The sequence below is a fragment of the Phalacrocorax aristotelis genome, chromosome 3 (genome assembly GCF_949628215.1).
Source record: "Phalacrocorax aristotelis chromosome 3, bGulAri2.1, whole genome shotgun sequence".
Taxonomy (NCBI): domain Eukaryota; kingdom Metazoa; phylum Chordata; class Aves; order Suliformes; family Phalacrocoracidae; genus Phalacrocorax; species Phalacrocorax aristotelis.
In genome coordinates this window covers 114,871,518-114,897,841 of record NC_134278.1, presented here as the reverse complement: position 1 = coordinate 114,897,841, position 26,324 = coordinate 114,871,518, and the positions used below count along the sequence as shown (strand labels likewise).

At 45.4% G+C, this 26,324-nt stretch overlaps 1 protein-coding gene and 1 long non-coding RNA gene across 2 annotated transcripts in view; one reads left to right on the top strand and one right to left on the bottom strand.

The window, feature by feature from the left end:
* Positions 1 to 4,894: 4,894 nt before the first annotated feature.
* Positions 4,895 to 24,751, bottom strand: LOC142055337 (uncharacterized). Its single transcript, XR_012659901.1, has 3 exons — positions 24,645 to 24,751; positions 8,907 to 8,975; positions 4,895 to 6,293 (listed from the first exon to the last, which is right to left on the bottom strand). It is a non-coding gene; the product is annotated as an uncharacterized LOC142055337 (long non-coding RNA).
* Positions 23,864 to 26,324, top strand: part of ZFAND3 (zinc finger AN1-type containing 3) — a 141,271-nt gene continuing 138,810 nt past the window's right edge. Inside the window, 2 exon segments of the mRNA XM_075089146.1 lie at positions 23,864 to 24,151; positions 24,153 to 24,367. Of these exon segments, the coding sequence (XP_074945247.1) occupies positions 23,879 to 24,151; positions 24,153 to 24,367 (488 nt within the window). The 5' untranslated portion in view covers positions 23,864 to 23,878.

Sequence of the window (26,324 nt, the reverse complement as noted above, 5' to 3'; positions counted from 1 at the left end):
GTGTTGTGACTTTTTTCTCTTCTAAGAAAACAATCTGCCCATCAGCATCCCAGCTCATTAAACTTTTTTCCTGGGAACTTCTGTAAGACCTGCTCCATTCTACCAAGAGTTCCTGTGGAATGTGTATGAAATATGTATTTGGAAGGCTGATGAAGGTATGACAAAGCTGGAGGCTACTGACCAATATCTGCTCCTGTGAAATGTGAACCTACTGTATTTTCTGCCCCATGGCTAAAACTAGCCCCAAGCCTCACTGTCTCTTAGAAAGGTGAAGTGCAGGGTCTTTGAACATGTTACGGTCAGCAAACTGCAATAAATCATGGCTCAAAGGTGAGGGTGGTTTTGCATTCCTTCTTTAAAGCTAGGTGCTAACCTTGCTGAAATACAACATTATTATGCAGCCTGGCAAGATTTCAGTGATTTTATTGAAAGGGCATTTTGTTATGTTTATTAGATTTGTCAAAAAGGCATTTTATGATGTTTATGAGATAGCATAGAAATTTATGAAACTTCAACATTTTTGTCAAAAATAGCCTTTACTGAAAATCAAATAATGCAAGCAGTAAAACCTCCTTTCAGACAAATCCAGGCAAAATTTTCCATCAAGCAAGGCGCAGACCCATCCACAGAACAATCTGTGAAATATTGTCAATGAGACGTGCACAGTAAAGCAGTAGAATAGCTGCTGGGTGCATGCAGTAATGCTGCAATTCTCCCAGGCGGGTATAGATGTGTTTGATGTCCTTGCCTGACTACAAGTGTGAGAGTTGCAGGGCATCTGCTGGTTTTGCTGCCCTAGCTTTGCAGTAGGAAGGAAAGAACTTCTGGCTTGTGTTTTGGCAAGTGTACTGCTGGCCTTGCTCCTCTGGGCTCCAGAGCACGACTGGCTGGGGTTGACGTACTGCACAGGAATGAGCCACAGCTCTCCGCTTCTGTCTCTACTCCAGAGACACTTCTGCATGTTTTTTCCTTTGTTGCTGTTGTTGCTTTTCATTTTTGCTGTTCATTTCTGTCTTCTCTCCCCCACCATCAAGTAAAAAACTGCCTTATATTTCTGCTCAGAGATGTCCCTTCTGCTCCTCATTTTTTCCTTTGTTCATACTTTGCAATACCATCAAGATGATGTGAAACACTTGATCTGTCCCCTTTTCTTTCTTACTTAGGAGGTTAGTGTGGCACTCTGCAGTTGATACTCTTCCCCTTCTTGGAGACTATGATGTGGCAGCAAGGCAGGCTGTGTTGAGGCAGACTGTCCTTATGCTGGAGGAGTTCGCCCTGGCATGAATAAGGCCCTGAAGGGCGGAGAAGGGAGCTATTTGAAAAGCAGATGACAGACAAGGGAGATGTGGTCACTTCAAGTGTCAGAACAGTCCTCCCACAGGTGTAGCACCACTTCACCAACCTTCCTGGACCTCTCTGTCTTGCACTCTTGGTGAGAAGCTGCAGCACTGCCTTTGCTTGCTATTCTCCCTTATTTCACCAGGGGACATATTCAAAGCTCAGTGCCAAGCAGGGTGCTGCGATAACCTTACTAGACCTAAGCTCTGATGATGCCAAGAGTATGACTGTGACTGTGACCAGCAAAGGGGTATTTAATCTCCTTACATTTCCACATGTTTTGTTAGGGGAAATGTACCTCATAAAATGCCATGGGAGCTGAAAGCTGATAGTGTCCATCAAATAGCAAAGTGCCTTGTTCATTGTCCAAAATTTCCCTAGCTGAAGTATCGGTAGACTTGGATGCCTCTATTAAGTATTTACCTATTCAAAAGTGCTGCACCATCATTAGTTGGATCAGGGTGGAGGCATGTACTGCAGCAATTGGCCTCGATAGTATGAAAATGCAAAAGGCTGGAGAAAGGGGATGGTGAGTAAGTGATGGTGTGCAATTACTATGCAAATTTTAAGGGAATAATCATCACCAAACAAAACTTCCCTGGTATGATGCTGCTTTCAGCAAACATAGCATCAAAATGAGAGTTACAAGCCAAACATTGGAGAAATTTCCTAACTCTTGTTGGCCTAAAATAACACCAACTGCAGGGCTTGCAGAACACGTTTGTATGCCCTCCCTCATCATCCCTCTCTCTATAACCCCAGGATACACCTTAACATAGAGTCTGCTACCACCATCTTGAAAACCCTCTTACTGCAGTGATACAGCAAGTTTATGCTGTTTTTATGGAGCATCTTTGTCTGGGTCTGCCCTGGCTTTTGCACAGGGAAAAGATCCTGGATTTACAGGAATTTTCCATCCTCTCAGCTCTGGTTAAGTTAGGTCAAGTCTCCTCTTTGTCACCAGCACAGGCCACAGCTCACACAACACCTTATGCGTTAAGTGTGAGTCCCAAAGCTTGGGAGAAGAAATAGGTACATGGAACATTGCCAGAGACCTTGTTTAAGCCTTGGGTTTCTTTCCCTCATTTTTGCCAGAGTTTCATTCCTTCGTTGTTGCAATGAGCTATATTCTAAGTAGATCCTTCTCCACTCATTCATTTTAGTATATACTCCTATATTTCCAGGTCACTCCAGGCACACTGAACAGCCTGCTTTCCCATGGTGTATGATGACCTACAACTTCAGGATGACCCCTCATATGCTGGGCAAGGATGTTGCAAGGCATGACATAGTATATGAGATTTTGAGAATATATATTCACAGACTACTTTTGGGTACACATACCATTAGCTGAATCCCATTAGCTTGACCCTTGATCCAGTGAGAGCCTACAGGTAAGCAGATGAATCAACCCTGGCATGAAGCAATATCATATGGGACATCAGCAAGAAGCCAGCAGACAAGTTCAAAGTATGTGTCCACACAAAACTTAATACAGTATAGCTCATCCAAAGATTTTCACATAAGCCATTTTCTAAATGAATCCAGTCTATGAAAAGTGAACATTGACTTGCAGTAGTTCACTGTGTGAATTCAAAGTGTTTCAGGTTTGTAAGAAGAGGGTAGTACAAAAGGACAAATAGAATAAGCTGGCCATTAGGTAGCGTTTGTCATGTGGCTGCGAATAACTGAGGAAAGTGTGTGAGCAGCACATTCAAGAGCATCACAAAAGAAAGGAGGATCAGAAGGAATGTCTGAGCTTCTTCCTCTTAAGAATTTATTTAACCCCCTGACCTCTTGTTTGTTTAATTCAAAATAAAAGATCAGTGAAAGGCCTCCATGATTCCTGAGGATACCTTAACTCAGCACTTTGGGATGGTACCCTTTGGGCTGAATGTCGTCTTGGCATAATAACAGTACCTTTTGCCAAGATGTACCACATTGCCACAGTACTGATTTTGCCATCTCTTGTTGAGGCCACATAACTGCGCTCGGCAGTTATGAAGGAAATGCATGAAATAGAAATGAAATAGAAAGAAAGGTATGACTAAAGCTTCATTAATTTTATTCCAGTCTGAATGAACTTAGAAAGCTTGCTAGGCAAGGTTTTGAAGTGAGGGAATATTAAGCCACCATTTTTTAAAATCTATCAACACTGACCCTGATTTAATATTTTCCATATCACTTCAAACACCAGGATTCGTAGTTGGTCTGACAGGATTTTTAGAGGAGGCTGTCCAAGAACTTCAAGGTCACAAAGGTCTTGGAAACCAGATGTCCTTAATATCTGAGCATTGTTAACAGTTCAGAAGAGTTTCTGGTCTACTGGCAATCTCACTTTGTCTGTGGTAACCTGATATTGATTACCTTACCAAAAAGAATTTGCTTCAGACATTGATGTGGCTATTGCTGTAACTGGTGAAGACCTGAGATCCACCAATGTTTGGAGCATTGTTTACTGTGGGAGCAACTCTACTGCACTGTGCTTTAGGGCCCTTAGAAACAAATCAAGAGGGGTGGAGAAAAATAAATGCTCAGGAGGGGGTGTCAATCAGCCCCCCCCCCCCCAATGCATGCCTCAGGATGGGAGTATGTGTTGGCTCAGTCCCACTTTCCCCTTCCTTCTGCCTGTGCTGCCCCAGATACTTCTGCATCCTTTCTACCTAGTCTGTTGAATCCTCTGTCTTTATAACATGACACCCTTGATGGTCCTGTAAAATATGCAGAATGAGTAAGTGAGGGACTGGATGGGGTCCTAACTCCTCCCTGGACCGGCAGCTTGAAGCAGAGCAGCTTGTAGCTGAACACACAGCAGCGTTCAAAATACCTGGGCTCCCTGGAGCCAGGGGCTTAAGTCCCAGCAGGACAAATTCAGCTAGCTATACCCAGTTGCTTAACGGCAGTCCACATATCTTCCTGTCTCTAATGCTCTAGTTGAGACCTTCACATCCTGAGGCTGTGCCTGGTTAGTATGCCTGCAATAGGTTTTGTAGCACTCTTGGTGAAAGCTGGGTTTTCCCTGGTGGTTTTGGGTAATGTTTGCACCAGGAATGATCCAAGTATCTAACTGGCAGGAATCCTAGACCTTTTGGGGAGTAAATTGCCTAGGGAGGTATGCAATAGATAAGTTATTCTGCCACGTATATATCAATATTTACAATTTATAGGACCAAACCTGAAGTCTCTTAGTAAATAATTATAAGAACTCACACATATTTTGACAGTGCTAAGTAAGCACTTTGGGCCTTGATGCTAATTTATGATGTGCTTTGGGATTAAAAATGTCCTCTAAATGTAAGATTATTATTAATAACAATATCATTCCAAGTCCCAAAACAGTGAGCTAGGAACAGATACAGGGTATTCTGCATGTTTGTTAAACTAAACATAACAACTACAGGAGACCTAGTTGTTCCTGCCTTTTACTAGAATGAAGCAGAGAAGCAATATGAACAAATAAGATTAAAAAGACCCTCTGGATTAAACGTACCCCTAATTGCTCTTGCAAGCCAGATATCAAGTTTTGTGCTGTTTTCTAGAGGTTGATTTTTACTCTACAGTCTTCAACAGGTTTCACAGTCAGCATTACTTCAAGCTTATTACATTTGTAACAGGATACAAATACAGCACATTTAATTTAATTTTATTTACATTTCAGAGTTATTCAGCTGGAATAAATTGAACACAATTTGATTGAAACTGTCCTGCAGGACTGGCTTTAAGCACATTTAACAAAAGTGCATTATAAATAATGGCAGCATTTAGTACACAAAAGACACCTTCTTGGACTGAAGGATTTGCAGGAGTCATTAGCAGATGAGAGAAAAGCAACATTGCCAAGAACAGAGCTAAGCTGAACACCTCTGCTTTGGAGCCCACTTTTCACTACCTGCATCTTCAGAAGAGACCTCTGCTTGCAGAGCATGATGACCTTCCACGTACAAGCTCTGTCTGTGACCTACAGAAACCAGTGGCTCAGGTAAACTGTTCAAGTAATCCTTGATGGAAAAGGAATGAGGAATATCAGAGTTTGTTTTGCAGTGGCTCTTAGAAATCCTAGTTGATGATGGAGAAGCTGCTCTAAATACACTTCGCAAGAACAGAAAGACAATCCCTACCTTCCAGATGTGAGTAGTGGATCTACCTGGGCAGACAGGGCAGTGGATAGGATGAATGGACTCCTGTTTGTCAGTATGATGGAAAGTGGCCAAACCACTGTCAAGCTCTTCACAGGCAGTGTAGTGAAGGTGGGCTTTCAACAGAGATTTGGAAAGATAATGAGGGTCTTTCCCCAAACTTTACCAAGACTCCTCCCAGTAACAGCAAGGAAAAAAGCACAGGAACATTTCTATTAAAATGTTAACAAGTGAGAAATAGAGACTGACAGAATGATGAGAAGGGAAACAACACTGTCATAGCAAAGGAGAGCTCTTTGGCAGGGTGGGAAGGGCCTTGACAGGAAAGATAAATAGCTTGTGTTTGATGGGGTAAAGAAGAGGAATGTAGTAGAGAGGAGCAAAGAATGTGTAAAATCCCCAAGGTGATGGATTAGGAGGATGATCTTTACAGCAGTATTTTGCAGTGATGTGCACAGACTGAAATTGCACTTGGCAAGACCAGAGAGAAGGGTGTTTCAGTGTCCAAAATGCAAGACAATTGAATTTTAGTCAGGTTAGATAAGGCCTTCTGATGTTTTTAAATGGAAAGGCTAGGCTACTACCAGCATCTTTCCTATCTTGCCTGGAAAAGAAAGGAAAAGTTCTGAAGCATTTTTTTCCCTTCTGATTGTGATCATTTCATTTTTGCCTGAATGTATGTTGTTCCAACTTCTGACAGCCTGCAGCATCCATGAGAGAGTACCGTTCACATGTGTAGGAGGACGCGCCCTCAAAAGCTGTAGGCTGCGGGGTCTTCGGTGCCCTGCCACCTCTCTGTGTGTCTGTCTCCTGTAAGCTCTGTAGGAGAGTTTGAAGGTGTCACTGTTAGGACAGATAAGTGAGATTTGTTAGCGCCTATCTGGTGGTGCCTAATAGGTGGGTACTCCAGGTCAACCCCCTTACGGAGCTAGCAGAAAAAAAAAGGGATTTTGTTTCAGACCATTGGGATTTGTGTGATCTGTCACAGTGAGATGTCTGATTATGAAGAAATGGAATTGCCATGCCGTACCAAACAAATGGATCATATATTTTAATAATTCTGCTGTGATAGTGCCTGGTGAAATGCTTCAGATTAAGCACAGGGAACCTAGCAGAAGACAATTAGGGAATGACTTGCCAACAGGGGAAGTTTCTTTTTAATTCTTATCAGTTAGTAACTAGCCTAGGCCCTGAAGCAAGAGGGTTTATATCCTTTCATAACAAAAAAAAATATGTATTCTATTTAATGAGAACATCCCCAATTACATTATCCATATAAATGTCTAATCCTGTTTTTAAATCCTACTAATCTCTTAGGCTTAATGTTATCTTATGGGAATGAGCTAATTAGGCATTGTATAAAATGCATTTCCCGTTAACAGTTTTATATTTGCTGCCTTTTATTTCCATTGAACATCCCCTTGTCCTTGTATTCTGGGAGGGTGAATAGGACCATCTATTTTTCCTTCTTTCTACCACCCACATTTTCCACATCCCAGTCAGGGACCTTCTCTCTGACATACAACTTTCAGTGTTTCCAGACCTTCTCCATTAGAATGCCATATTCACATAATTTTGCAATTTCTGCCTCTTGTAGTCGAGAGCCTTATTCAGCTTCCTTACCAAAACAGGAAACCAGAGCAGGGCAAGCGATTGTGCCACTGACTTAAACAAGGCCATTACCATGACTACAGACTGATTTGCCCCATACTCCAGGAAGACTGACATTATTTGCATATTTGATCACCCCATTATGCCTTGAGCCAGAGAATCCACTGCGCTCTCCCTTGCAGCACACCGGTTGCCTTGCTGAGGAGTTACAGCTCAGGCAAAACCTGGTGAGGTGCCTGGGTGCACTCTGTCACCCCTTCTGGAGGCACTGCCCTGTGCCTGCCAGTGTGGGAACGGACCCACCGCCACCGCCTGCCATTGCTCCATCTCTTGCAGACGGGAGGAGACTCCACAGCAGTGTCATATCCACCTCTTACACCTCACTCTCCCTTCCCTTTCCCAAACAGTCAAACAGTGGCCACAGCAGGGATTGAGGAGGTATCTTGCTACTAATCTTTATCAACCTAAAAACTGATCACTTACTCCTATATTTTGTTTCCAACCCTTTTGCAGGTGTTTGATGGCTCCTCCTCTCTCCTTTTACCCACCTTGCCTTCTATCAGTGTCTTGGTAGGGGGTTTTAATATGACAAATAAAATTTGACAATTTGTTCACATCCTGTATAACCCTGCAGTGTTCCTGGAGTAATGATAGTAAAGCTTAGTTCTTGCTAGAATATAAAGAGCCTGTATGGAGCAGAATATAGAAATTGTGAAGGATTTCTATATTCTGGATTCAGTACAGCATTTCTTCTGGCTCTCATACAAGCTTCACCACATTGATTTTTTTTTTTTTTTCAGATCTTGTACAGGAAGCTAAACAACCTTTCCATTGAACCCAGAAGTAAACTGATCACAAGCCAAAGATGAGCCCCCTCTCTGCAGTTATGTGAACCATTACAGCAGCATTTGTTGAGTGTGCCTTTATTTTTCTTGTTTTAATCTGCGGTGCGCTGACAGCCCCAGAAAGATCCTTCTTAATGGACTTTAATAGCAATGCAGCACTAAACTTATATAGCACCTGCCACACCAAGGCATCCCAGTAGACTTCCCAAATAATAGAGTTTAAAGCTTCTGCTTTCACAAGCCAAAGGCAAGGCTCAAGAGAGCAAAATTAAGTTTGGGTTTTAAAATATTGGCAATCTTGACATTATTAATTTCAAGAGGGGAATTCATCACTGCTGGAATGGATTGCAGAGGAGAAACCAGAGGAGGATCAGCAGAGACAGCATTGATCAACTTACAACCACACACCTGGATGGGAACCTTTCAAACCCCAGGAATGAAAACCGTTGTTAACATGCAACAATTGCATGTTTACAGCTGCTTAACCCACTGTACTTAAAATAAGTCATCCAGAAAAGTGACAGGAAGTCTGAAGTCGGGCTCGCTGTATGTAATTTTGAGCTTTCATGCAGTACCTTCTATACAATGGTCTCAAAGCATTCTACAACTATTAATGGGTCATGCCTCCCTGGTAGCAAAAGCATTATAGCTATTGCAAACCAAGATACATGAAGATTAAATGATCTGTGCAAATGAATTCATAGTAGTACCAATTCCAGAAACCCAGGAGCTCTGGTTCTCAGATTCCTCATCTACCCCTTAGAAAATGAAGCCTTCTGAAACTCCAAGAGGCTGATGTGTCACATGCATGACCTCTTTCACTTTGGTCCTAATCCTAGAATGGTTATATATATGCTATTAAGGCTACTATAGTGTTAATAACTGTAGCCTTTAACTGGTGTGAAGCAGGTGTCATTTCCTTTCATCAATAGGATTTCATGCTTTTAAAGCCAAAGAAGCAGGAGAAGAAACAAACCTTGTGTTTCCTGAGCTGTCCAGTCTTTCAGCAATACGTGAAACAAGCTGGAAACATCTTGCAGACCACCTGAAACAAGAATACATGGGGATGGTGAAATGCTTAGAATATTTATGAACATGGTTTAACAGATCCTGGTAAGAGATTTTACCTCTTTTCAGTGAAATAGGAAACCCACATTTTAGCTATCCACGTGAGCTGATAAAGGCTGCTTCTGAAATGTGGCAGCAAAGTTCAAGACAGGTCACACTTTCCAATAGGAAATAGAGCACATGCTTTCTGAACATTACAACCAGTATATACTTTTTGGTTCCATATCTTTCAAAGTTAACTGCATCTTCAAATGATTACAGCTGTCTTCTTATTCTCAAATTACTTATCACATGTCTAATAAATCTGTGAGCACCAATCAGTGCACTAAGCTACAAGTTCCCATTTGAAACTCCTAAAATATTTTTTTTTATAATGGCAATAAATGATTTTGATTCAGACAGTATAAGTAACTGCAGCTTATAGATATTATGCAGAACTGAGCTTGGAAATAAGGCATTTTTATTTCTCTTCTGTATGATTGCCCTCCTTGATTTTCAAACCATTCTCAGGCATTTTGATGCCAGGCAAGAGGTGACGTGTAGAATAAGTTGTTGGAAGGAAAGTGTATGACTGAGCAAAAAGTATGCACAAAAAAAAGGCCAATGAGCTTTTCTCTGAAAGAGAAAGATTATAACCAAGCTTAAGCAGTGGAAAAAAACTGGTCTGGGGATTCAAACTATTCTTATCATCCAGTATATGAACTTCGCCCTTCCCAAGGTCATTCCCTCCTTCTGCCTCCTAAGAATCCCATTTACAATCCTTTAAGTGACTTTTGAAGATGTGAGGAGGGGCATAGCTCTGACTGAGCTCTGTCTGCCTGGGAACCAATTAGTGCCCTGCACCTAACCCACAAATTTGCAGCATGACTTCTTTTCACCTATGGACAGAGCATCTGACTCTGTAAACCAAAATGCTGAACCATTGCCCTTGGGCTTTGCTACGGTTGTTTGGTGTCAGGAAAATCCAGCTGGGTAAATCGGATAACAGATACCAAAGGCTCAGTTCTGTCACTTTAAGAAAATATAGGACCACAGTCAGTGGTGTCCAACGAAGAGGATACTTCTTTGGGTTAAACAGACCCAAAATATGAAGTATTAGTGCTAGTTCCTTCCAGCATTCAGATGGGGAAATGATGAAGAGATGTGTTATCCTAAATACCTAAGCACCACAGAGGCACAGCATAAAACATGAGGCACACCGCATGGCAGAGCTCCCCTTGGTTCATGCATCAGCCTGCACGAGCGATAAACAGGCAGTAAAAAAAAGCAACTGCTATCTTTTCTGTCATCACATCCAAAGCTGGTGCAAACAGCCATCAAGAACAGCTGATGCTGATACTTGGCAAAGGACGAAATCAGTCTAGGAAGGTCACGGACACCCAAAAGGATCAGACAGCAGACGGGACAAAGAAAACTCGTAGGTATTTTATAGGACTGACATGTTGAATTGGGTGGCCCTTCCTAGACATGCTGCCATCCGGGCAGGGGGTTTGGCGGGGAACTGAGAAGCAGCTTTTGCACCTCGCAGCTTGAGGGAGGAAAATGGATGCTCACAGATTCTCTGGGGAACAGTGGAGCTTTTTGTCAGGTTTTTCCCAGGGTTGGCGCAGCATGGGAGGGCAAGAGAAGGGAGAGGGAGTTTAATAAGTGGGTCCTTTATCCTGCATTTTTAGTGGTTTTATACATGTAGAGGATTTTATGTTTTTCATTCAGGAACCCAGTACTGCTAGGCACTGTCAAAACATAAAGCACCAAGGCAGTTTTGCCTTGATAAAATTACCACCCAGGAAGAGGGAGCACAGAACAGATCAATATATAATGTGGGAGTCATCAGCAAACCACCTGCTTAACCAGTGTCTAACAGCCTGTCTCCAGAAATAGACTACAAGAGACAAACATGGGTGTAAGAGACTCTGCAGTAAATAATTATGGATTAAGCTACGGCTAACTGCTGATAGTTTGTCTCTCACCTGTTTTTGTACTGCCTCACCTATAGCTGCAGTTGTCATATGTTTTACTTCAAACTTTATTTTCGTCCTCCTGAAAAAAGCTAGCCATAGACATCTTGCAGGGGTATAAATTAGAGCCTAGGTTTCAGTGTAAGCTGAACCCAAACTGCACACAGCTGAAACCTAGAGAGCAGAGTGTAATTTTAGTAGTCCTTCAATGCCACTGCAGTCTCCTAAGCCTGTATTTTCCAGCCTCTTTTGCCCCTCCTTTTCCTCCAGCTTACTAGAAGCCGCCTGCTTGTTTCTAGCAAAGCTGAAACCCAAAATATCACAACATGCTCTGTTCCGTCACCGTTCAGCTCTCTTCAACAGCCTGAAAAGATACTACCTGAATAGGCTGCTCGCTGGACTGAGTGCTCAGCCCCGGATGCTCACTGGTGAGAAAAGGGGAAAGCACATGGTTTGGGGAGACACACTGACACCTGCATGAAAACAGCCATGGGAGGCTGGCAAATGAAAGGCTCAGGCAGATAGACATCCTGTATTGGAGTAGATTAAATATAATTAGACCATCTCACTGTCTGCTTTACAAGGCGAAGTACTGCAACAGCAAGAGCAGTCACGTGGTTGTCCCACAGCAAGGTGGCTGACAAGGCACATGGTAAAGTGTTGATACGAGGTCAAAGAGAGAACAGAGTACCTTGGGAGAGACCTTGGCAACAGGAGGACCAAAAAAGCAGGAACAGACCTTGGGACAGATTGTGTGATTAAGTGGAGCTGGAGATAATTGTATTTTAAAGATCTCCTGGGGAATGGGCTCAGAATAGAAGCAGCAGCAGGGCTGGATCTGTAGCTATGTAGATAGATATCACTGCATTTGTTAGCATGGAGAAGGAAACAGAGAGCAGTGGCCTACATGGGGAAATTTCTTTTTAGCAGGTCAGTGCAGTGTTAGACACATGTGCCAATACTAGTGGTATAACACTGTCCCACACAGGCTGTTATAAGTCCATGGGCTATACTAAATGAAACTGTTGACAGGAATACTAGTCTCCAGAGGTTATTTGTTCACAGCCTGCTATTTGGGAATAATGAAGGAAGCTGGAGAAGAGATAATTTGTTAACCATCTTCTGGTATCTCAGTTCAGCACCACCTGGATGTTCACCCCAGTTATTCCTTATTCCTGACTGAATGCTTCCCATTTTTTTACAGAGGAGAGACTTTCTGCTAGCTGTGATATTCATAAGCAGGATAAATGTCCAACAGCTGCCAGCTAGCTCTCCCCATTCATTCATATGATGATCAGTCTACAGGTGCTGAAATCCCCGCTCTGAATAGGTAGATGGTTTCCTATCAAAAGCCCAAGAAAAGTTATCCACTCTCTTGTTTAGGGTTCTACACGAAAATGTAGTTCTCACAGAGTTACCCTGGGCTGGAGAACTGGTAGAACAGCAGTGGAAGTGGGCCCTACGTCTGATTGCCTTAACATTTCAAGCTACTCCGCTTGTCTTTTTCCCCTTAATTTGTTTAACAAAAATATTTGAAACCATGACAATAGCATAGGTGTGGCTACTGCTGGCAACCAGGCTACTAATATCTTTTGAACAGGCTAAGCAATTAAATAAAGGCATGTCTAGTAAGCAGAAACACTAACTTGTGGCCATGCCATGCTGTAGGGTTTAATACAGGATTTTCTTTCTCTGGACAGAAAAACAATATGCTCTTTCATTGTTTTGATAGGACTTACCACCTCAGCACAGCTAAGGCAGCTGTCCTGACCTTTTGTCAAGAGACGTGTGATGCAGGGAGAGAGATGCAAAAGAACACAGAGGGAGCAAGGTGCAAGGAAAGTCCAGCGGCTTTGTACATGTGCCTGAGTACCAGGAGGCAGAGAGGGACAGGGAGAGAGGAGACAAGAGCAGGGGGAGTGGGAACAGGCAGGTACACAGTACAAAGGGTGTGAAGAGAGGGAACACAACAGAAATGAGCAGCCAAAGTTTGAATGGCTCATCATTTAAATGGCCATCAAGTAAAAACCCCAGCTACAGCACTTGTGACAGTACACCTCCCACCGTAGCAACCAAGCAACCTCCACATCCTGTGAAGCACCTAAGAGTGGTTGATGCTTATGGTGAACTCCCCTAACATGGGCAAAAGTCCCTATTCACTGCCCTGTACACTCTCTCACAACAGGAGCAGACCAGGCACGTGCAAACCCAGTGAAACACAACTTGGTGTCGTGGGTCCTTTCACACCAGTGCACTCTTCTGCTTCATTCTTGGTGGCACATACTGCTTACTGGCTGTCATGGTTTAGCCCCAGTCAGCAACCAAACACCACGCAGCCACTTGCTCACTCCCCCCTGGTGGGATGGGGGAGAAAATCGGAAGAGTAAAAGTGAGGTAACTCATGGTTTGAGATAAAGACAGTTTAATAGGTAAAGCAGAAACTGCACGTGGAAGCAAAGCAAAACAAGGAATTCATTCACTACTTCCCACGGGCAGGCAGGTGTTCAGCCATCTCCAGGAAAGCAGGGCTCCATCACGCATAACGGTTACTTGGGAAGACAAACGCCATCACTCCCAATGTCCCCCCTTCCTTCTTTCCCCAGCTTTATATGCTGAGCATGACGTCATATGGTATGGAATATCCCATTGGCCAGTTTGGGTCAGCTGTCCTGGCTGTGTCCCCTCCCAGCTTCTTGTGCACCCGGCAGAGCACGGGGAGCTGAAGAAGTCCTTGACCAGTGTAAGAGCTACTTAGCAACAACTAAAACATCTCCACATTATCACCGCTGTTTCCAGCAAAAAATCCAAAACATAGTCCCCTACTAGCTACTACAAAGAAATTTAACTCTATCCCAGCTGAAACCAGGACACTGGCAGCTGTGAAGATTTTCAGTATCACATTTGTTATTTTAAAACTTTGTTATGCCTACATAAATTGGTTAGATTGGACAGTAGATCTGCACATATACGTGGGAGAAAGAAGCAAAAATAAGGAAGTTGTACCCAAAGCTTGTAATGAAACATCACTCTTTTATTAGTCTATAAATAAGGGTAATGTCTTCCTCTGTCCTTGACAGCTGTACGCAGCATCACATCCCCCCATCACAGAATCGCGGAGGCCACCCTGTGATGTTGATCGTGAGAACACAGGTCACCCTGTTGTCACTCTGGACCAGCCACAACATGGATGAGTGCATATGTGCAAACCAGCCACGCTTTCAAACACTCACTGGAGAGCTCTCATGATCTTCTCACAGATGTTTTCCAGATGCATTTTACTGCAGTAAATATGAGCTGCATCCAGTGGGCTTTGCAGGCAGCATGGCCATGCCTTTAGTGCATCGGACGTGTGATAGGGCCAGCTCAGCATATATAAATCGCCTGCTCCCAGTGCTTTGGTTTTGGCATTTAACTTCTTGAACCAGAGAAGTGCAGTCTGGTTTTCTTTAAAAAGGGATACTCAACTTGCTGTATATATAACACAGAGTGCCTTGCCTAGTTGCTGTAGCCCTTTTTCCTGGCACGGCCAAGGACCGGGTGAAAGACCCTGGGTTTGAAAGCAGCTATCTCCCTCTCTGCAATAAATCAGCGTGGCCAGAAAGTGCTGGGGTAGAAGCGAGAGTGTCACAGTGTGTGGCCTTCCCTCAGGGCCCGAAGTAGGAAGGTGATGTGCCTATCCCAGAATGCAGAGAGCCACCACTGAGAATGCGTAATGGCTATCAACACCTACTTCCAATCATGCTGTCTGGAGGACTTGTGTCACCTCCTGATCACACATGTGAATGAGCTCACCTTAAGGAGACCTTCCTACTAATTGCAGGTAAAAACAGTACTTCACCAATAAGCACAGTCAGTTCACACCTCAGAGCTGTTGTCTATAAATTGCCTTTGAAAGCTAGTAGAAATTCCTGGATAGGGGTTTTTCAAGCTTTTCTTTGAAATCGGGAAAGCAGAAAGCTTTCTTCCCTGGAGAACTGATTAGAAATAGGCCTACACTGACATGGTCTTAATCCAGCCTTGACTATGAATAACAGAATAGGAAAACAAAGCAGTTTGTCCCAGATCCCATTTCAAGGTGTTAAAGAGAAACTGTCGTATCACTTCAGAAATAGATGTTGTTACAGACAAAATCACTGTGCCAGCTTTTCCCTTGGCCTTCTCAAACCTCTCATGTCCCTGTTAACCACTGCTGAGGGGTTTAGTAAAGGAATGAGTAAACTCAGCAGGCAACACAAGTGACAGTCCCAGCAACAGCAACCAGCTTCAGGAGGCTAATTGAGACAGTAAGGGCTTAAAGATCCCTGCTCAGAAGTCTCTCAGCTTTTGTATTGCTTCCCAAGAACTCACTGATACCTCCTCTTTTCCTACCCTCCTGTTACTCTTCTCCATTGCTATGGTTTCCTCCTGTGGTATTTCACTGAACTATTTTCAGCTTGTTAACCATTGACCTGTCCCCATGTTCCACCTCCTCCTGTCTCCTCCTGTCAGCAGCCTTCAAGATGTACCCTGTGACCTGTCCCTCTGTTGAAAAGTTGTCTGCAAAATGCAATAATCCTCCTGAAACCCATTTGTAAACCCAAATAGTGACTCATCCTCTCTCTCCTACATGGGATAGAGGTGGTTAGACATACATGATCACCCAGTGTTTCGTTCCTGTGCCAGCACTTGGCTGCAAACCTGAGTGTGGGTATTTGTACTGGTCTTCTGGTCAGACTCTTACTCCACTCACATTCTCATTTGTCCTATGAATCCACATATTTGCAGCCCATACAGTCCAGACTTACTGCTGAAGTCAAAGATGGGTTTGGGAAGCTGCAGGGGTGATTGCACCTTAAGAAAGTGAAGTTAAGAAGCTGCAGTGAGACTGTTTCCATCTCCCCTCCCCGCTCCAGGACCTTTACACCCCCCACCCGTACTCAAACACTTGCAGCCACTTTCCCTCCCACATGCTCATAAGAATTTCTCCCTCTCACAGAAGTGACTCCCGGACCACCTTTGTACTTGGGGTGTGTGTTATATGCTATGCAATCTGGGATGGAGAGTCCCAAAGACTTTGAGACAAGGCTTGCCATGCCTGCTGCTGCGGAAAGGAAAAGGAGGGCTGCTGCTTGTGCTACGGGGAGATATCAGCCTCCCCAGCAGCAGCCCCACAACATACAGTACATCCCCCTTTCTGAACCATCAACAGAGCTGTGCAGGAACAAGATGAGGACCATCAGCTGGAGTCTCGTGGCTGCTCACACTGTGGTCGTGCAGCTCAGGAGCTGCAGCTTTTCTCTCATCCAGTCTTGCATTTTCTGTCACATCTACAAATACAATGTTGTTGTGCACCTCAATTTCTTTCTCTTGCAACTGAGCCAAGGTTTCTCCCCATGGCTGCTATCTTGCCAGAAGCTTCTCCCTAACCACTGCTTCACTTCCACATTCCTTGTCCTAACTCTCCCAGTTTCCTGGAAACTGTTCTTTCACAGCTTGCTGCTCTGGCTTCTTATCTGCTGCTTTCTCTCTAGGTTCTCCTCAAGTTTCTTGCTGGACTCTGAAACAAAATGGAGTATCCTGGTTTCAGTGGTAGCCTGCTAAAGTGAAATGCTTTGCAGCTTGACAGAGGGAGATAAAGAGATTCCCTGCTGCATTTCTAAGGAAAATTCAAGCCCTCATCATTCTCCTTACCACCTTCAAAGAGCACCATCTCCTCACCCTCCAGCACGTACCCAAGATCCTCTAAACTGGAGTTGCAGCTCCCCCCTCCAGGTAAAACACTTTCAGATCTCAGCATTTCCAGCCAGGAGAGAGGAGAGCCGAGCACACCGTAGTGGGTTTGTTACTGCACGAGGTAGGACGGCACTCTCCAGCAGCCCCTTACAGACTCGTCTCCTCTTCCTCCCCCTTCAGTGTCTGTCCAAGGCTGGTGGCTGCTGCCCTGGCCCGGGTAGGACCAAGCTGCTCAGGGCCCTCCAACCTCTCCTGCTTGCATTCTGCCATCACCTTGACGCAACAGGCAGAGTGGGAAGCACTGGGGCTCTCTGGCAGGATGGAGGTGTGGCTCCCAGGCCGGGCACAGATTTAATGGGGTGGGGCAGCAGGTTTGAGCACCACCAAAAGCACTGGTCAGCCCGGCAGATGCTCCTGCATGGCGTGACAGTTGTGGTTAGCTGCACAGCATCTCTGCCCACCAGCCTGCAAGTCCACCTGGAGTCTGCCCAGCCATTTGTAGCCAACAGCTGGGGAAACATTTCTCAGAGGAGTTGATCTGAAAGGCAAGGGAACTGAGCACAAATGTGGCAGCTCAGTTGTACGGCATAAAGGAAAGCCGTCAGCGTGCACGCAGCAGGGGAACTGTGCCATGGGTACAACTGTTAACACTTTAAACTTGTTTTATAACAGCGTCAGACAAATTTGAAACAGCTGCTCTGTATGCTCTTCATTTCCAGCGGCAATGTCTTTTTTTTTTTAACTTGCTATAAAAGAAATTGGTGCTGCTGCTGTTTACAAAATTACCCAAGCTACACTTATGACTTCTAACTTCTGATCTTGCTGTGATCACATGGATACCATAAGATTAGGGTTTTCTGAGCTGAAGTTGGTGCCACAGCCCCAAAAAAGCTAAATGATGGATACATTATGGAGGGGTGCAGGCAGGGGCAGCAAGGGAGAACTGAAGGCTCCCATTTCACATTCTCTTAAGACCTTTTGTCATTGAACTACCAAGCGCTTTCTCATGCCACTGAGCAATTAAGCCTCCCTGACACTGGAGCGTTTATGAGGGAATTACCGCTCATCTCAGCCATGCTCAGAAACACCAGGTCAGAAGTCAGAGAATTGATAAACCTATTGAGGTGCCTGGAAATACATTCAGCTGCTGAGTCCCCAGTCTGACACCTTCAGAGCAGCAGAGGAAAGAGCAGAAATAGCTTATATTCAAACAGATTGCCAGGGGCAGGCACCTTCCAGTCTAAAGAAGGCTGGACTGTTTTATATTTATACAAACGAGGGTTTTATTATGCTTGTTTATCTGTGCTGCAGTAGGACCCAGAAGACCAAGGTGCAGACAAAGTCCCTTTGCACTAGGCATCATGAAAATGCTGAAGAGAAGCCAGGTAAAGAAAACAGAGAAAACGTACTAAAATCATTGATCTTTTACCTTCCCATTTAACCATACTCTTTTGGCCTAGGCTCCTGTTTTAAATGAAAGGACATGTATAGTGATTTATTTATTTTTATCTCCTTAATTTATAAACCAAGGAGTCGCATCGGAGATGATTTGGGACACCACTGTTAAGTGAACCCTGGGGCACAGGAGGCAGGTCTTGGGGGTTGCTACAGGAGCACCCAAGGCACGAGTTCTGGAAGAGGGCACAGACCCTACACCGGTTGCTGTATTGGGAGTTGAGTGATATGAATGCTATTACTAGATCTGCAGGTGCCTTCTTGTGTGACCCCGGGGCAGCTGGTTTCACTTTTGAAGGCTGCTTTCCTCCAGGTAAAATTGCTGTAACTGTTTACCTTTTTTTAAAAAAGTGCTTGGAGATCATTTGCTAAAAAGGGCGTTCAAAGGCTAAGAACGGTCTTTGCTGAGTCTGCTATCCATCATCAGGAAATGCCTAGCACAATGTGATCATCATTACACATTCATAATTCTCACGGTTTATAATGATAATAAAAGCCTTAGCTTATATAGAACATCTGCAGGTTTATTTTTCTGTGAGTGATTTCAGTATTACTCACTGTCACCCCTGTGTGGGGTCACTACCCATTTGTTTTCTAGGCATCCTCTCTCCTTTTATTAAATCATGTGTATTGTTTTGATTTTTTAAAATTTTAAATATTTTATCTGGCAGCTTTACACTAGCCTAGAATGTTCATTTAGTTGCACTCCAATTTTTTTGCATTTGTGCATTTCTCAAAGTGCCCTGTATTATGTAAGGGACAGGAAGTGGAAGTAATACATATGTGAAATAAATAAAAGTATTATTAATAATAATTGCCTCTGGGTTAGTCATATCCATGTAAATTGCAACTGGCTGTGTTAAGAGTTTTCTCTTTCACCTTGGACCCTCCATCCAGCCATTAATTGCAAAGAAATGGCACCTGTTAGTCACAGTAATAATAACAGCAGCAATTCCTCATTTCTAAAAATGCCATCCAATAAAGATTCATTTACCAGACTGCCCATGAGATTATTATTGTTTCCATTTCAGAAAATGAAACTGAGGCACAAAGGGACTTAAAATAACCAGGAGAAGAATGTCAAAGTCCTGACTCCAAATTCTGTGCTGTAACTATTTAAACTTGTCCTTTAGTTTCAAACATATGTTTTATGTTTTAAAAAGACATAGCTATGAAAACCTTCTAATCTACATGACTCATAAACTGATAATTCACGGCTGGTTAATTTTTTGGTTGGTTGTTTTTTTTGTCAACACAAGCAAATCTTGAGGCATTCAGCTGGATCACACCCTGGTATGCCAGGTACCTACAAAAACCAGAATATGATTTTCAAATGTAGAAAATGAGATGAGCTATGCATTGAAGAGAAGGCTTTCGAAAGCCTGGCAGCCTTGGTCCCGATTCATCCAGTCTTGGGCAGGGTTCAGTCACCTTTTCTGGGGTTGCATCTGTGTTGCTGACTTGCTGTAGGTTAATGTCTTCATGGTCTGTAGCCTATGCTCCGGGCTGTAGCGAATCATTGTAATTGTTCTCCTTATCGTTAGCTATGACTATACCTCAGGCATGTCCTCTCCGCTGCCCTTTCCCACATGCTCATTTTATTTTTCAGCCTCAATACAGGGTTTAACAGGAATGATCTTCCAAAAGAAAAGATTTCACCAAGAATATCTGCCTACTGGAGAGGAATAAAAAGTGGTGATTATTTCAATCAGTTCAAGAGTCTCTAGCAGATTGGCACCACATGAGTCACTTTTATCATTTTATGATAATTTAGATCTCAGGATGAGAAGGAAGATGTACAATACTTGTGACATTATCTACCTGCTCCGCTTTAACTTGTGCACATGTCTCTCTATCAGGCAATCATATTTATACTAAAATAAACAACCCCTAAATGTACTGATTATATACAGGTACAACCTTTTCTAGTATATCTGAAAAAAAGGAGCACTTGAGAAACATGGTATTTAATTGTCACTTCTAAATCTTGTGGGGTTTTGCCTCCTGAGCCTGTGAGGTCCGTTACCTTGTCTAATCCTGCAACGGGGCCCTGCTGACAATGAGCAAGAAGCGCCTCAGTGAGAGGTAAAAATCAGACCTCACCAGTTTCCGTGTATGTCCTAAGCATTTCTCCCCTTAGAGACATCTCTTTTACATCTCTTACCAAACTCTGTGTGTCCTGCTTGCAAATACATTCCATTTTTGTATATAACTTTAAACATGAATGTGTGGTTATGATCTCTCTCCAAACGCAATTGTTCCTTGGCCAAACTGTAAACATTAGATTTTTTAAGTATTTCAGTATCTGCAGGCTGTATTTTGGTTGTTCGTCCCTGCATTCTCTCTGATTTGTCTGCAAAAAGATCCCTGAAGAAGAGCTGCAGGGCCACTAGAGTCCCATTAGGATTACCACCTTTCCCATCTATTTCATGCATCCGGATATGCAGAACTAAAATTACATCAGCTGTTTCTGTTGTCATATAGTTAAACTGTTGCTCACTAGTCCTCTTCTGGCATTACTGTTTTTCAAGTTAACTTCCCTATCACTAAGTTAGGCTTCCCCCCACCTAGCGCACGTTTACAATGCATATTTGCTTCCCCAGGTTGAAACATGCTTTGTTGTATCTGGACCAGGTGATGACTTTCTGCATATGAATATTCCCAGCCCTACCCAACTAGTATGCTGCATATCCTTGCATAAGCTTCCTCAGTGCTGTATATCCATTTGTCTCTGGATGCTTACACATTAGTTGAGAAAGCATCCAGGGCTTGGACTCTTTGGGTGAAAAAAAGGCTAGAGAAAATGTCAGTTAGCACTGAAACTCCTCAGGGAGTAAGAGGCCTGGCTCAACAGGAGATCTGCTGGAGGAAGAGCCCACACCCTCATCAGAGGTTGTGATGCCCTGTTCACGACTGCGTTCATTTTAGATCAGCTGAATCAATTTTCTCCCTGCCAGCCTCTGAAAAAGCATCGCACACTGGTACTTCCCCTTGCTGTCACGTTGCACCACAAAAAACACACTTTCTGGTGGTTGCAAATGGATGGATAGGATTAGAAGAAACATGACACGAATCAAAACATTAAAGGGTTTAGAAAAGCAGGTATAGATTAAGATTAACGCACTAAATTTTCAGGAAACAATGATGAACTGATATATCAGTAATTTAAATTTTGTGTTGTTTAAACAAAGTAGGAACTACCATGATTATATAAAACCAGTGTTGCAAAAGTCATACTTAAAAAAAACCAAACAAAACCCAATATATTATTACAAACATATGACAACATGAAAGTGCACATGCTCCTCCTGCTCCATCCCATAGTATTCAACTGTACTGTAATCCTCAAGATTTTCCCCCCACAGATTATTCCTCCTTAGGACATTAGTAGCAGGCAGAGTTACAGTCATTCAGGTGTCATCATCATCATGCTTAATGTGTACTTGCTTTGTGTAATAACATTACCCCTAAACTCATGTTTTTCTTGTGTTTAACTTTGGAGTGAATTACCACACCACTGTAGGGTTTTTAAAAATCTGAATTGCTTGGGGAACTAGAATGTTGCTATTAGCCCAACATAACTGTAAAAAATCATGGAAGTTTTATTTGAAATGACACAAGAGTACCAAGCAGAGAGAATGCTTCTCCACATTTGTAGTAGAATCAGAGAAAGGTTTGGGTTGGAAAGGACTTTTAGAGGTCATCTAGTCCAACCCCCCTCGAAGGCTATACGTGAAAGCTAACTCAACATGAGCTCACTTAATAGCAAGTAAGGACATAACTATCAAATCATCTTTAAAAGCCAGCATGTACTCCTTATCTGAGGGGAATTTACGGCCTCTAGTAGTAGTACAGGTAGCCAGTACGTAAGAGACAACTTTAATTTTCAGTTGACTTACTGGCTTAAAGGGCTGAGTTAATGAGGCCAGAGCTATTTTGCTCAGGTGCTCACTCCTTTTGATGCATTCCGCAGTGCTGCCTCAGCAGCTAGACTCCTCAGGAAGATGTGCCAAGAGGAAGCTCTCATGCTTGGGTGCACAGGGTGGCATGGACCCACAGACACTTTAAAGAGGGCTGTCAGTTGGACCAGTTAATGTGTCAATGAAAATTCTCAACACACGTCCCACCTCCATCATACATGTCAGTCGTACACTCAATAATGTTATTGCATTCAAGGTTGCAGCTGAGGAAAAGCAGCGACTGGTTGAGCTATTGAAGCATTAATGACCTGCTTGATGTATCAACAGGGAGTCAGGTAACCCCAGACTCAACAGTTAGATAAAACAACCATTACTAGTAAATTCTGTTGCAAACCAGTCTCTTCAAAAGTCGTCTGTTTATATGATTTCAATTAAATTCCAACTTTTTTAAGAAAAAGTTTTAAGCACATGTGCATATGTATTTCGATACTACTTTTTTCTCTGCCATGGATTAATTTGATAAAAAAGTCATTAAGAAGGTTAACATTCAAGTCAAAAGGTCATTGGCAGAATTAGTTAGTTGTTCACAAAGACCTAAATGCTTTGGACTTTGTTATGAATATTTATTATTTTCAATGTTAAATAACCTTGGTTTTAAGTGCAAAGCAAAAATCGAAGTATAATAGCACCTCAGGAATATATCAAAGTTCCACTTTCATTACTGTCATGCCAGTACTTTTCCACATAGCATTTCTCACTCTTATCAAAAAGCAATTTCTAGCAGGGGATCAGGAATATCTCCACAGACAAAACACAAGGTACAGCGAGTGCAAAACTTGCGCAAGGCCACCTGCTAAACCTGTACCAGGAGAACAATCTCCATTACTCAGCCCTCAGGTCTAGATGCTGGAAATTCCCCTCTCCTTTCCTGTCCCTCGAAGGGTAGCAGCTGGCCATCGCCTACGAACCCTGCCGCTGGAGGCTTCCCTGCTTGCCATGCCTGACCTCTCACAGGTCCCTTTCTCTGGGGTCAAAACACGAGGGCCAAGGCGTTTGAAGCCCTTCTCCCGGCTTCAGTCAGCCCGCAGCTTAGTATCCTCAGGCAGTGAGTGTCGTTTACCGTCGGGAAAGAAACCCCCACGTACTTCAGACACCTAAACGATTTTATCTCCTACTGAGGGAAACCGAGGACGAACGTCTACAGAACAATGAGGAAAGAGAAGACAGCACATCGTCCTCGGGGCCCTACCCCGGCCTCCCTCCGAGCTCGCGGCCGAGTCCTGGCACGGCAGCGAACAAGGCCCGGTCCACCCCACCCCCTCCATCGGGGTCCCTCAGAGGCGCCTGCCCGGGAGAGGCCCCCAGTGGGCACTGACCGCCCTCCTCCCGGCAGACCGGGCTGGCGGCGCCCCGCCCCGGCGGAGCAGCCCCTGGCCGAAAGCCCGATCCCGATCCCGATCCCAGCCCCGGCCCCGGCCCCGGTGGGCAGGGGGTGCGGGCCCGCCCGAACCCCAGCCCCGGGCGGCGCGAGGGAAGCCCCCGGGGACCCTCTCGCCGCCGACCAACTTCCGCGTCGAAAGCTCTCCGCGCATGCGCGGCCAACGCCGGCACACCCCACCCTCCCCCCACCCCCTGGTCTGCCCTGGCTGTACCACTCTGGCCCTAGCGTGTGGGTAGAGGAAAGAGAAGGCGGCAGCTCAGGGTAGATCTGCAGGCCTCAGCTCCCCTTAAGCCTCCTCGCAGAGAAACTTGTTCCCTTTTCGAGCCTATAGGTGCCTTCCAAACCTGCGTCTCTCCTCGTTACCACCCTCGATCTAACCCAGCTTCCCCCGGGGATGGGCTATGGTATATGCCACTCCCAGCTGATCCGGTGGCTTGGCGAAACCATCCCGCTCAGGACAGGGGGAGGCAAGAGGCCGGGGTGGGGGGGGGCGGGGGCGGACACAGGCATTGTTGAGTCAGGGGCCGAGCGGCGGGGGAGGGCGATCGCGCCCCACTGCGACAGCGGGGTCGTCACAGGAGCCGGCGGGCGGGAGGGGCTGCCGCAGCGAGTCCCACGCCGCCGCCCCACTTCCCTGCCGGCCCGGCCGGTAGGGCGCGGCCGCCCCCCCCCCCCCCGCGCCCTCCCCTCCATCGCCTCCCCAGTGGTCGCGCCCGGCTCCAGCTGACCGGCCTGGAATCCCGGCCGGGAGCCCCGCGCTCCCCCCCCCCTCCCCCCCCGCTGCCGCCGCCGCCCCGCGCACCGGCCCCGCCATGGGAGACGCCGGTAGCGAGCGCAGCAAGGCGCCCAGCCTGCCACCGCGCTGCCCCTGCGGCTTCTGGGGGTAAGCAGGGCCCCGGGCCGGGGAGGGGGGCTGGGCTGGAGCTCGTCCGCGCGGGGACGAGGGGGGGCGAGGTGGCGGGGGGCCACGGCCGGGCGGGGGCAGGGCCCGGGCTTGGCGGCCAGAGCGGGCAGGGCGCCGGGCCAGGTCGCAGTCCTGGGCTCGGGCCTGTCACGGGGGCCCAGCACGCAGCTAGCCCTGGGGCGGGGGTGGTCGCTGGCCCCTGCCGGGCGGCCCGGGGGGGCTGCCCGGGGGGTGAGAGGGGTGTCCCCCTGCCTACCGGCGTGAGGCGGGGTGTGCCGTGGTCTCGGGGGGCCCGGGCGGGGGGCGGCGGCTCTGGGCTTGCAGGCAGCGGGTGACCCGGGCGGGGGAGGCGGCGGCGCTGCCCCCGGGCGTGGGGGGGGAAAGGGGGGGGCCGGCCTTCCCTGCCGCCCGGGTACTGCGGAGGCCTTCCCGGCGGCTCGGCTGGGGGAGGCCTGCTCCCCTCCCCCAGACGCTCCGGTTTGGGGGCCCTGTGGGGGGGCTGCCTGTAGTTCCCGGCAGGCGCGGGTGAGCGGTGCGGGTCCCCGGCTGCCCGGCCCGGTGTCCGCGCGCCCTCGCCCCCGGGAGCGGGGCTCTCGCCGCTCTCCGCGCAGGTCGGCGCGGGGCACGGTAACGAATGAAGGAAGAAGGCTAAGGACAAAAATACACATCTTTCTCCCCCTTAGGAAGACAGGGAGGTTCATAATAGGTAAGGACCTTGTTGGCTGTTGGCCGATCCCCTTTTAGAAGAAAGGAAGTAGGGTCATTTCTGTTTGGCAGAGGTGGAAAAAAAAGTAATCCTCTTCCTTGCTGAACTCCTCTCACCTCTAGGGTCATATCTACTGAGGGTGTTTCCGTTACTGATTTTTTGTTTTTTCTTTTTTTTTTTTTAAAAGATCATATGTATCGTGGCAGATGGTATGCTGACAGATACACATGGTCATAAAGCACCTTTAATGTATATCACAGAAGCATTAGTCCCTAATGTTCTTATTTATGGAAAGTTCAAAGAATATGTGACTAAATAGACTTTTGAGGGCCCACTGGAGATTTATTCATGTCTGTGATTGTACCTTCTTGGGATTTATGTCATACAATTTAAGGTACTCTGGGGGAGTGGAGGCTGCGAGGAAGGAGATGCAATAAGGGTGATTTAGTGATGCTACTCTACATTTAGTTGGTTTATTGGAGTGGCAGGATTTTAAATGAAATCCCATTTTTGAGTTATGACAGAAGCCTGAACTGCAACAAATGCCATGGCCCTGCTGGGAGTGATCTTGCAAGACAGATTATAAATATGCAGTAAATTATTTTGTTTATTTTTGTTTTGTTAGGCTCTCATAGTTGGGCCTGATGCATTTTGTAATGTAGTGGAAGGCAAGTTGCTGCTATCTCTACTGTAGCATGCTGAGTTCTGCAACATGATATGGATGTGAAAGGAGAATTGCAGAAAGTTGGAAGTGAACTTTTTCATTGGGCTGAACTTCTTGGCTAGCTCAGTGTGTTGTGATAATGAGAAGAAAATCTGGTGCTTTGTGATCAAGGATCTACTTAACGGTGACAGGAGGCTCCCAAGAAAACTCACTCCCTTTAAAGCTGCTGCTACTTTTTTTTTTTTTAAATGTACGTTTGGCACAATGGGTTTTTTGGCCCTCCCCCCACCCTGCCCTGGGTGTCATCCGTGCAGTAGTGTTTCTTGTGAGATATTTTTGAAAAACAGCATTGTGAAAAATGAGCTCACTTTTTCCACCAATACAGTGAAGAGATTAATCTGTTTTTCAGTTTCTTTAAGTGTCTGCCAGGTACATTTCAATATACAGTGGCAAACTACAGACCTATTTTTTCACTTAAAAAACCCAAACAAAACCCAACAAAAAACAAAACTGTGCTGGCAGCTTCCAGAGTTTGGTGGTGGTTGTACTACTCAGGCTGAAGAAAC